General features: G+C 40.6%; 1 protein-coding gene across 1 annotated transcript; it reads right to left on the minus strand.

Moving 5' to 3' along the window:
- Positions 1 to 10,982: 10,982 nt before the first annotated feature.
- On the minus strand, positions 10,983 to 12,000 carry LOC118099435 (mitoregulin-like). Its single transcript, XM_035144055.2, has 2 exons — positions 11,746 to 12,000; positions 10,983 to 11,273 (listed from the first exon to the last, which is right to left on the minus strand). Exon 1 carries the CDS (start codon positions 11,917 to 11,919, stop codon positions 11,749 to 11,751), a length of 171 nt encoding a protein of 56 aa, XP_034999946.1. The 5' UTR covers positions 11,920 to 12,000; the 3' UTR covers positions 10,983 to 11,273; positions 11,746 to 11,748.
- Between the last annotated feature and the right edge of the window lie 72 nt (positions 12,001 to 12,072).

A 12,072-nucleotide genomic window follows, 5' to 3' on the forward strand; every position in this document is an offset into this window, starting at 1 on the left:
TACTGCTACTTTCTTGTGCCGCTGTGAATTTCCTCGAAGATAAATAAAGGTCCATCCTGAACAGCCCCTAATAGGACCTGCCACCATCAGTAGGATTTAAGTGAGAGGTGATTTGGCCAAGTTTGATGATGAACAAATTTCTCCCTAAAGTTCACTTAAAACTAATTTACTTCTTAAAACAGTCGCAAGTGTTAGCAACCAATTTTCTTTTGGTCGTTAGAATTAGTCAATGTGAACAGTGTTTAATTTTATCTTTGCCTGTAGCTCACACTGACGAGAAAAACTGGGAGCAATCCTCCCCTTTATTCATCTGCCAATACACCTGTGACCCGACCATATCTCAGCCTGTAAGACGCCTTTTGAAAGCTCCTGTTACAATTGTGTTTATTCTGCTGGTAAATTGACCTCTGAGCCTTTTTAATTAACACCTTCGTCAAGCTTATTACATGAGGGATGAACGGCGCCGAATTGGAAGGATTGACAGTTTGTAAATTTGATATCCAGCTAATCCTAAACAAAGAGTCAGACACATTAAACATAAATATCTTGCCTATTATTGGTCCATGTACATCCCAGTGACACACTGAAACGTGTTTTGTTCGTGATTGCTGGTCTACAACTTTGTTCCTTGATTTCCTCATGTGCTCCTGTCATAGTTCCAACTGACGCTAGAGGATGTTTCAACCGAAATTTGAGTATTAGAGATGTGTTGAAGAAAATATATCAGATTTTTGAGAATAAAGTCATAATTTAGTTTGGAAAAAAGTCATCATAGTTTGAGTAAAAGGGGGAAAAAAGGCTCCACTCTCTCTGGATTCAAAATCTTAAACCAATCTCATTTTTTCTTGAGAAACTAAAACCCCTTTTAATATCACACAGACGTAACTAAAGATAACTTTATTTTTTTTTACCCACAGATATTTTTTTTCCTTTATGTGGCTTTTTGTTACGTCATTTATCTCCTGGGTCACGAGTAAAACAACTTTTCAAAGCATTTGGATTTTAAGTGTGATATTTGCTGCTGTCCAGTTTTACTTATGTGTCTTAAAGATTTAGAAGCTAAACAAACATTTATTTCCCTTTTTTTTTTTTACCTTAATCAACCTGAACAATAGACATTCTTCTACAATAGTGCTCGTCTACTGGGTCTCGTAAGTATATTCTTCAGCTTTGTTCAGCATACTTATATCGAACTTCCCTAGTTCCAAATTTCCTTAAGAGCAAGATGAGAAAATCATGTGGAGAAAAAAAGGCAGCAGACTCCCTTAGGTAATAATAATCATAACACAATACTTTATTGATCCGCTCTGAGAAATTCTACTTTAGCTAACCCCTCACACGGGGCGATCCCCCCTGCCTCGGGCGAAAGACTGCAGAAGGGAAAGGGAAAGCAGGAACATCTCGTTCTTCCTCCGTATTCATTCACAGGCACTCGACAGCCCTGGGTGAAGGGGACATTTAACGCTTTGATTAGTGTTTGGGTGCCTGTTTGAAGCCGAGCGAGACTGACACAGATCATTTCTGCGGCAAACGGAGCACAATTAGGCCACTCCACCCGGTGAAGTGGCATTATGAGAAAAAATGCTGTATAGAAATGTTGTTTGTTCTCATCGTAATTGCCAGGGTGTTTTAATGTGATTGCAGCCATTTACTTTCCGGTTGCATATACCAACAGGGTGGCTCTCTGTGGGTGTGCGATACTGTTTTATTCTGGGACATAATTAAGATGCACTTTAGATTCACTCCGGTCCCTCAAGTTTGCTGCTCGGTGAGACTTGTGGGTCCCCTCAGCAAGTTAGACATGTAAACTCATCCCGTCTCTCTATTCATTTTACTTTCAGGAGAACGGTGCAGAACTCAATAATGACAATATGCAAAAAAGGCCCCGGAATCTAATTTCTATTCTATCCATCTGAATTACAATGCGGTCATTATTATTCCAATGTTGGAATTATACACTCCATCAGCTGGAATAAGCAGTTTTCACCGACGAGCTGACTTTGTGTGTGTACTGCCCTTGTTGGAACTGTGTGTGTGTGTGTGTGTGTGTGTGTGTGTGTGTGCGTGCGTGCGTGCGTGTGGCGTGATGTTTATGAGAGAAAAACCCACAATCTAAGCTTTCACACACACTGTACATCTGCGTTTTTCTTTTATTTAGGACTATGGTAATTGTACCAAGGTTATTGCCCGTGTCAAAATGCACCTTGCTCAAAAAGGAGTAATTGCCAACTGTGCAAAAAATGTGCAACGTGACATCCAGTGAATACAGAATACGTTAAATGTGATGGATTTTCCTTTGGGAGCGACCGTGCATTTAGATCCTGCTACGTTAATTTAAATTAAAGCAAAGTTAGACACCACACTCAGATTGTCTCTGTCTCAGGCCAGCTGTGTTTAAATGACACTGCCTGCTCCTGTCAACATGTCCTCATATCTTATTTGCATGTATGGTCACAAATAAAAAAGACTGTGTTATACTTTTAATGATATTTCCATACATTAATGAAACAGGGAACAAGCTGCCGGCTGTACTGCAGCTTCAGATTGAGTGTGCAGCAGGGCCGTGCAGAGACTTTAGAGGGGCGGATGGTCAATGTGACAAACGGCTCATGGGACAAGTTTTCAAAACATCATGTAGCAACATAACTTTCCTCATTTGAAGTCTGTGCGGTAGCGATCGGGGGATGGCTGTGAGGTCCCGCCCATACACATGCTTGACAAATCACAAGTCAGTCTCAGTTGTCAATCATGACTTTTCACCCCGTTTTTATATCATCAAACAACCAATAAAACCAAATCAGAACTACCTAGAATAACAGAACCATATTTGAGAAGACTATACTTGATCCATCCACCAACATGGAGGAAGCTGGGTGTATGATCTACACTGCAGCCAGCTATCAGGGGGCGATCAAGACACTTAAGCTTCACTTTTGAGGAGCTGTCATGTCGTCCATCTTTATATGCAGTCTATAGTATTACCATCGTCCTCCAATAGTGGCCCTCGTCAATGCACCTCTAGTGTGTGGGAAACTAGCACTGCGGCCTTGCAGGGCCACCAGCTTGGCTATGGACTTTAAGGTTGTTTTTTATTCTTCTGTAGTGCTTTCAGAAGTAGTCCCCTTGATGTCAGTTTATATTTACTTGGACCATATGATGTGAACTTCAAAACTGTGTCCTTCAAGCGGCTCTTCAGTATTTCTCAAGAATTCATAGTTCAAAGTGTCAGCTGCTTTTTTCCCTTCTGTCTGGCCTGCTCTCCTCAGTCGACACCGTAAGAACACAACATACAATAATATCACGATTTTTGATATTATATCAGTCAATATCAATTATATTTTCTGTGAAGTTTGAAGATTCTTGCTCCGGAGTGAAGGTTGTAACTTTAAACTTTTTCTTTATGAGCAGAGAATGACCAACACTTTACCATTTTATAAATCGTGTTATACCCCCTCACTGTGCTTAAACAATGCATTAGCAATACATCTATATATATTGGACATTTATTATATTGCTATGAATGAAAACTATATTGCAATAATTATTGATATAGGTGTAATGACCAGCCCTTGGGCTCATATCAAAATCCGTCCAACTAATCTGAGATTTACATGTTGAAGGTCACAATATTTGTGCAATATACAAATATTGGTGGTAGGATAAAAACATGTTGGTCAGATAAAAATCATTAACTTTGGTTTCCAGGTTTAAGAACAGTGTATGAAACGTACATCTTGTGGTTCTGCCTTAAAGTCTTTACAGAGCAGTAAGTACATGTGTTTTTACGTCATCATAACTGAGGAGCGTAAACAACAAACACCCCCTTGAATGAGCCCAGATTGTTGAAGTAGACTAAAAACAGAGAGATAAGAGGATGTGAGCAGGGGCTCTGTGTGTGCTCCAGCTTAATGCCACATCTGTCATTCATGTGGTGCTTTCATACACAGCATCTTGAGAGCATCCATTTAGCATGAACGCTCCGAGTGGGAAATGAGGCTGTAACCCTGAAGTGCCCCCGCCCCCGCCGCCGCCACACCATTACACCACTGAGAACACGCTCACATAACAGCAGGTTGACAGGAAAGCAAAATGTCCTGCTCAATGGAGAAAAATCGGTTTGGTGTGAATCATAAAGGCCAGAAACCAGCCGAAAACTTAGTTTTTGTTCATAAGGTGTCTATGGGATGTGTAAATCATAGACGGTATAATAAGATGGACGACACGTCTTCACAGACTCTCGTTCAAAAATAAAGCCAAGATATCCAGATATGGTTACCGCCATCTTGCAGTTTTGACTTATTTTGGAACCAGAGTCTGCACAGTAGTGATCAGGAGATGGAGCCTCGGTAGCGAGGTCCAGTCACTTAATGCGCTTGACTGATCACGAGTCAGTCTCAGCTGTCAATCAGACGGTTTCACCATGTTTTTATAGCATCAAATAACTACTTAGGAAAAAACTAACCTGAAAAATAAACACTTGAAAAAACATCAGTCTGAATAACATTTATTTGACTTTTTTTGTTTGGTCCATGTTCCATCCACTAACATGGAGGAGGTGGGATTTCTGACCTATACTGCAGCCAACCACTCGGTGGCGATCAAGGTGGCTTCACTCTTGGTGAGTTGACATGTTGTCTAATGGTGTAAATGGGCAACTGTTTGTTAAATGGTTGAGGATGTCAACAGTTAATATCTGGCATATTTAAGATATAACTTTATTGATATTAAAAGTACACATATACAAAAGCTTTAGAGGTCAATAAAGGTTTTTGGTTGCCAGGTGATCATTAGTTTAAGAAAAAACAATGAAGCAAGTGTCATGGTAGAGGTGGTTCTAAGTCAATTGCAGGTTTTAAACTCACAAACTGGCAACCCAAATGGTTGCTTTGTTAGCAGCTTATGACTGAGCCGTAAATTCTTATTTTACTGGTCCATGAAGTATGAGCAGCTTCCCCATGTCAAAGTGTCCTTTGCCAAGTCAATTAACTCCAAATGGCTCCTGATGTATAAGTGTCGCCGGTAAATTCACGCCTCTTTGGACAAAAACACCACGCAAATTAATGTAATTAATTAAATATGCATTACAGAATGCATAATTATCTACAATTAATAAGACCTTATTGCCACTTTATAAAGTTGACTTTAGTATAAGAAGGTGGCACTGAAACAACTTTTAAAATGTGAAACAAAAGAAAAGCCTGTTCTTCTTGTCCGCCACTATGATTAATTATATTAGAGAGTGATTCAGTGATTCATTTCTTTCAGTGGTTGTAAGACGGATTCGCTGCGGTTGAAGTCTCTCTGCGTGTCACAAGATGAGCCTCGATCAAATGGAGTGAAACACAATCACATCACTCTTTAAATGGAAGTCTTTGCAGCATGTTACTCCAAAGCCACAGTCCACAGTACTTATCTGAGACATGGTCCTAGTCATCCATAAACATGTGAGCACTCGGCCGTGTGTATTGGATCGTAGCTCAGGTGTGTGTGTTTGTGTGTTTCAACCTTGTGTATACTGACGGAATATTTACATTTGCTGCAATATGGAAAGCATTAGAAAGATTACACATAATCGTGGAGTATTTCCAGTGAACCTGCATATTGACCCATACAGGAATATTTTCCCAAAATACCTACAGATACGTTTTGCTGGTTGCTATGCTAACATACAAATATGTGGGTGAACATGGTAAACCGTTTACATGCTCATCATTGTCACTGTGAGCATTTTCATGTTAGCAGTTAGCTCATAGCAGTGCCGTGCCGATGTGTAGAGCATAGACTGCATATAAAAATGGATGACATGAGAGATCCAGGGGTCATAAATCGTGCCTCCATGTTTATGGATGGGGCATAGACTAAATAAAAAAAGTCAAATCAATCTTTCTCAAAGATGGCCTCTGTTTTTGTAGTAATTGTACAAAAATCCAAGTAATTTTCATTAGTTATTCGATGCTATAAACACGGGATTGGTTGAAAACGTGTATCAATTGGACCTAGCTGCCTCGGCCCCATCCCCCTGGTTGTTACTGCGCAGACTCTGGGTGCAAATGCACAATATGGCAGCGTTTGTATCTGGGATATTTTAGCTTCATCCCTGGACAGTGAAAGGAAGTGGAGACATGTCGTCGATGGTGGACACTCACAGAGCTGCTAATACGGCAGGAACACCTGGTCTTGTATTCCACCATTACAAGCAGAGGCCTTTCATTATTTCTCTGCTCACCCCCTATCTTTTGTATAAATTGTCTCTCGCTCTTCTCCTCTCCTCTCCTCTCTTCTCCTCTCCTCTCCTCTCCTCTCCTCTCCTCTTCTCTCATTTTCGCAGTCACCCCACAGCCAGAGGGCACAATCACACAACCAGAAAGCCAATCGGGAAGCTTATTAAACATGACACTCACTGAGCACACTCGATATAGGCGAAGGACATAGGCTCTGAGGTCTACGTGCCAATTAAGAAAAATCTGATCAATCATAGCAGTCAATGTGAAACCCCCCCCTCTCTCGCTCGCTCTCTCTCTCTCTTGCACTCTTTTTTTCCCCGTCTCTCGTACATTATCTCCTCTAGTCACCATCCCTCTCGTCCGCTTTTGAAAACACTTCTAAGCCATAAGCACCAGCGCGGCTGTTGAACACAATCGCGCGCACAGCTTGTTGCAAAGTAAACAGAGAATAGACAGTCGCCATCCACACATTCGCGCTGCACACACTTCAGCGAGCTATTCATCACAATTTAGCCGAAGCATTAGACGCCGAGGGACCAAAAAAAACACCCTGTCTAGCATCCAAAACACAAACAGCTACACACTTCTCCTCCCATGACACTCATTTCCCCCTCCATTTGTCATCCCACTCTCTCCCATTTTTTAATTCCTGCTAAGCTGTCTGTCATCCCTCTTTTTTCTCCACTTAAAAAACTCGGCTCTGACATTCAAGTGAGTTAAAAGAGGACGTTGGTGAAACTGAAAAATGCCTGAGAACGCTGATTTGTAACAATAATCCATGTATAATGTGGCCAGATTACAAATTGTTGCCATAATCGGTTGAGTATAGTCTGTTTACATGTTTTGTACTGTGTTCTGTAATCTGTTTTTCTTTTTCCTGTGTTAACTTAAGTGATGATATGTTTTCTGTATTCAGACATAATGAAAATGGCATAAAATAAGTTTACACAGGAGGGTGTTGCTATTAGCTGTGCCTTAGTGAGGGGGTGTACTTGTTTTTGTGACCTCTTGTGGACCTTTTCACAGTGTTAACATTGCCCTTGTCAGGACCAGTAGACCACATGGGGACTACAGCCATGTCCTTATGGGACAAAAAGTAATTTCTGAGGTCCTGGTTGGGGTAAGTGGTAAGATGTGAATAGTGGTTAGGTTAGGGTTAGGCATGAATTGGTCATGAGTAAGGTTCTAGTTAGGCTGTGCACAATGAATAAAGTCAATGAAAAGTCCAAATAGGGATATTGCCACAGGTATGATGTTGTGGGGACATAAATCTGTTTACACAGTCACATTAAGGAGACAAAAAGTAAGTCCCCACATCGTAAATCATTACATTTTTAGGTGAAGACATGTTTCTACTTCCCATAAACTTAACTACTGTTGCATGATCTGAAATTCAGTTTATTGGGCAAATAGTTGCCTTTAAAAAGTTCCTGTTGCCGTTTTCTCTCTATTATATATGTTTGCAAAGGAAAAAATATTTGTGTACTAACAAATGGCCGTTTTGCACTTTGTTCTGTGCACTTAAAACTGAAATATATTCCAACCACCCATTATCTAAACCACTCATCCTTTGAGGATTGAGCAGGACTGGAGCCAGTCCCAGCTGACATTGGGCGAGAGGTCACCTGACCATCACAGGAGCCAACAAACAGAGACCAACAACCATCCACACTAAACCCAATGAGTGTCCTTTATCTCTCCGGAGTGTGGGAGGAAGCTGGAGTGCCTCGAGACAAACAGGGACTTCAGGCAAACTCCACTCAGAAAGGCCCAGCCAGGTTGGAACCAGTACTAACCACTGCACCACCGTGCCACCCACTAAATATATGGAGATGGACAAATTCTAAGAGGATCTGTCACTCAACGTCTCTTGATCCGTCTCCAGTCTCATCGCGCCGCTGAGGGAGAGCTACAGGGAAAAGGACATCTTAAGCTGGCTGAGAGGTCGTAATAGGGCTGCTACACCGCTGATGATGAAAGAGAGAGATCTGCTCACAAGATCTAATTTCAGAGCCACTGAGTAGAATGCTGTAGGCAAAAACTTGTTTTGTGTGCACAAAGTATTAAAGTGCACTAGCGCCACCTATTGACAATAACTGTATATGTACAATTCTGTGCAAATAAAAATCATGAGAATAAAAACCCACTGTGTGAATATGTACACACACAACCTTATATACCTAAACTATAAGTTATATTAAATAGTATTGAGGGAGGAAGCTCATCATTTACTCTTTAAACTGTTGTTTAACTTAGAGGTTTTGACAAAATGATTATCAGCAGCATCTCAGTCAGATGTGGATGAATTAAAAAGGAGTGAGTGGACTTTGAGTGGATCTTTTTACAACTTATTAAGGTGATGATGCATCATAGTTACAGAGATTTCTACAGTCGTCCCTCAACTTAAAGGTCCAGTGTGTAAGATTTAGGTGAAAGGGATGTATTGGTAGAAATTTTATATAAAATAATCCTTGTGATGTTTTCACTAGTATGTTTCATCTAAATTGAATGAATTGTTGTTTTCTTTACCTTATTTAAAAATATATATATATTTACATCTGGAGCGGCACCTCTCTACGGAGGCCGCCATGTTTTTTTACAGTAGCCCAGACTGGACAAACTTAACACCTTTTGAGTTTTTATGACAACTGAAGGCAATAACAGCTTCTCTTTCCTGTTTGGAAGGGGGGGTGTTCAGCTGCAACATGCACCTTCACCACTAGACTCTTCACACTGAACCTTTAAATGTTTCAACTCTCATGTCTTGCTTTAATGACATAGTTTAACATTTTAAATCACAGATGATAATAGTTCTGGTAATATAAGCAACACAAGTCATACTACTGACAAACTGCTGTGTCTGAGCAATGTGATTGGTGTGTGACAGAGCAGAGTTAGGCTGTGATTCTCACTTTGATCCAGCAGGTGGAGGCCTCGCTCAAACTAAAACCTCCAATGTCTGCTCTGAACCACAGACTGTAAATAAAGCTCAGAACCCATTACAGTTTTTCTGAATTGCCAAAACACTAAAACCCATAAACAAAACTAACAACTGGAATCTGGTTAGACATAATTTACAAATCTGAATCACCCATTTTGCAAACACATTCTTATTCAACACATTTAGCAGTGCCGTGCACTTTGACCCAGAGTGAAACCCAGAGCTGCCAAAGGTTAAACACAACTAACACCCTGTTGTTAACACACAACCACTCATAACTGAGCACACACATGTCCAATCAGGTTATTTAAGGACAATTTAATGTCATCAATACTTCTGGATGGTCGACTGCATCCTTTTCTCTGTTTATGTTGTCATTTGGAACAATATGAGCTTTCACTGCAGTCAAAGAATACGTGAACGGTTTATCTTCTGTCATACACTCCCTTCCAAAACCCAGTAGAATTTTTTTACTCTGCATGGTCGTGGAAAGTGAATGAACAAAACCCATTCACCCAGGAAAATCTCCTCCAGTCAGAGGGTCTGATTCTGATCATATAGGATCTATTGGATCTATTCAAGGCTAGATTCTGGATTCTTTCTCCATTGTTCAGGATTGCCTGTGATGTAAATGAAGTCCTGTGGCCTGACTCGGCCCCTGAGGCTCGATGCTGAGGCAGAATGATTGACATTGCTTACTGTGTTTTTTTGTTTTATTTGCTGCAGGTTTTCTTGTTTGCATATAAGTTGCAGGATAGTGTAAATATCCTACAGTAAATATATATTTTTTGTGTTTTTCCTGCTATGCTCAGAGTGCAGTGTGTTGCATCTATTTATGCAATGTAGTGTTTGTGCATGGTCTGGCTTTGTGTGTTATCTGACGGCAGGGTTTGGTTTTGGAAAAAGATCAAATTGTTTTGAGTCCATTGTCGATTTCGTAAGACAAGGTTTTGAGTGTAGCTTGAGTTTTGTGTTGAATCTGTGTTGAGAGGAAATGTGTTTTAGCTATTCAGAAAAACTGTGAATTGAGCTTTTAATATTAGTAACACTAATAAGGTGGAACTGATCAGGTTCACACCCACCTGTAACGAAGACTAGGCGTGGAAATAATTACTGGTATATAAACGGCATTTATGGAGTTATACAGTTATAGGTATTTGCTATTCCTCACATTCTCCACACGATACGTGTCACAATGTGCTGCTGCCTCAGTGGTGAGGCAGCAGCACTGCGATGCACTTTGAGGTTATGCATCAGGGTAACTGAACTACCACCTCTATGAGAAAATATTACATATTTACTTGATAACATTGTTTAATGCATTTGAAGTCTGTGAATCTGGAATCACCTCATATGTGTTTTGGGTTTTGTTTAGTTGATTTCAGTGTAATTCAAAAATGAAACAAAACAATATACTTATACACATTCTACAAATTACCTGCCCCTTTCATAAAAGTAACACAACATAAATACAGACGGCCAAATTCAAACAAATCAATTATTCAATACCCATCAACATAACATAGGACTCAATGCGTTCATAGCTTCAGTAGTTTTCTTGTCCATTTTCTTAAATTGAATCATATTTACCTTTTAATGCTTGTCCAGAGAATTCCACAGTTTTGACTCCATAAATAAATAAACATCTCCTTTATGTAGTGCATATGGACTTTTATGTTACTTTTATCTTGTTTACCTAAACTAGGTGTGAGTGATGTTGATGTGGCAGCATGAGAGAACCGGTAAAACCCACTCTGTCCCCTCAATGAGGCCGAAGTCACTGGCCATCCAAATGAAAAGTAAAACAACAAAAGATAAACATGAAAAACACAATAATTTATTGGACCAGATGTAGACAAGAGACACGCTGAGAAGGAAAATCCCTGTAGACACAGTTCATATATGCAGGATCGCACTAGAGTCTGAGGGCAGGCAGGAAGCTGCCATGTGTAGGTGTGTATGGTTGTGTTTCCATATAGTAAATATCAAGTCCAGTCTTGATCCAGAGGGTGTGGCAGGAACAGGGAGGCAGAGCAGGTAGATCACGATGAGGCGTCTTCTCCATTCATCCAGGAAACAGCAGCTTCTTCCGGATCTGAGCCACGAATCTGACAAATGAAGGACAAACATAGTGATGAGACACTGATCACAAGGGAAACAATGACAGGAGGGATACAATACAATAATAACAATAAACTTTATTTAAATAGCACTTTTTAATAAGTTTACAAAGTGCTTAGACAGCAAAGCAGGAAAAGGAAATATAAGTGTCACTTGAAAACTTGAACACATAAAGGCAGTGATATGAAAACAAGTATAATAAAAGGTGAAAAGAAAACGATAGAAACAAAACATCACATGAATGCAAGTCTATAAAAGTGGGTTTTAAGAAGTGATTGAAAAGAATGTGTGAAAGTAGATGGACTAAAGCACTCGATCTGAAACAGGTTATGTAAGAGTATATTGTTGTGTATAGTAGTATACGTATGGTTTGTTATGTATACTGACTATCACTTGTACTATTACTTCTCCCATGAGCACAGGCCCTTAGTCCCCCCGCAGCTGAACACTTGTCCTGACCTCTCAAGCCAGGTCCAGTTTCTTCTGAGTCGCCGACAGTTGGTCTTGCAGCCGCTTCTTCCTCCAGTCCAGGAACCTCCTCCTCATCCTGTTGGCCTGCCAGCCCGCCACGAAGCCGGCGGCGAACGACACCACCACGGCCACCTGCAGCGCCCTGTCCGAGACGTCTACCATGTTCACCTCTGGAGCGCAGAGGGTGGAGGAGCGCACGTTGGAGGCGGCGGCATGAAAACAGTCAAACAGGAAGAGATCCGCTCAACTCCCGCGATACTACGGCCACGATAATCTCGTGGTCTCCAAAATAAAAGTCCGGAAACCATTGACACA

The sequence above is a fragment of the Hippoglossus stenolepis genome, chromosome 20 (genome assembly GCF_022539355.2).
Source record: "Hippoglossus stenolepis isolate QCI-W04-F060 chromosome 20, HSTE1.2, whole genome shotgun sequence".
Taxonomy (NCBI): Eukaryota; Metazoa; Chordata; class Actinopteri; order Pleuronectiformes; family Pleuronectidae; genus Hippoglossus; species Hippoglossus stenolepis.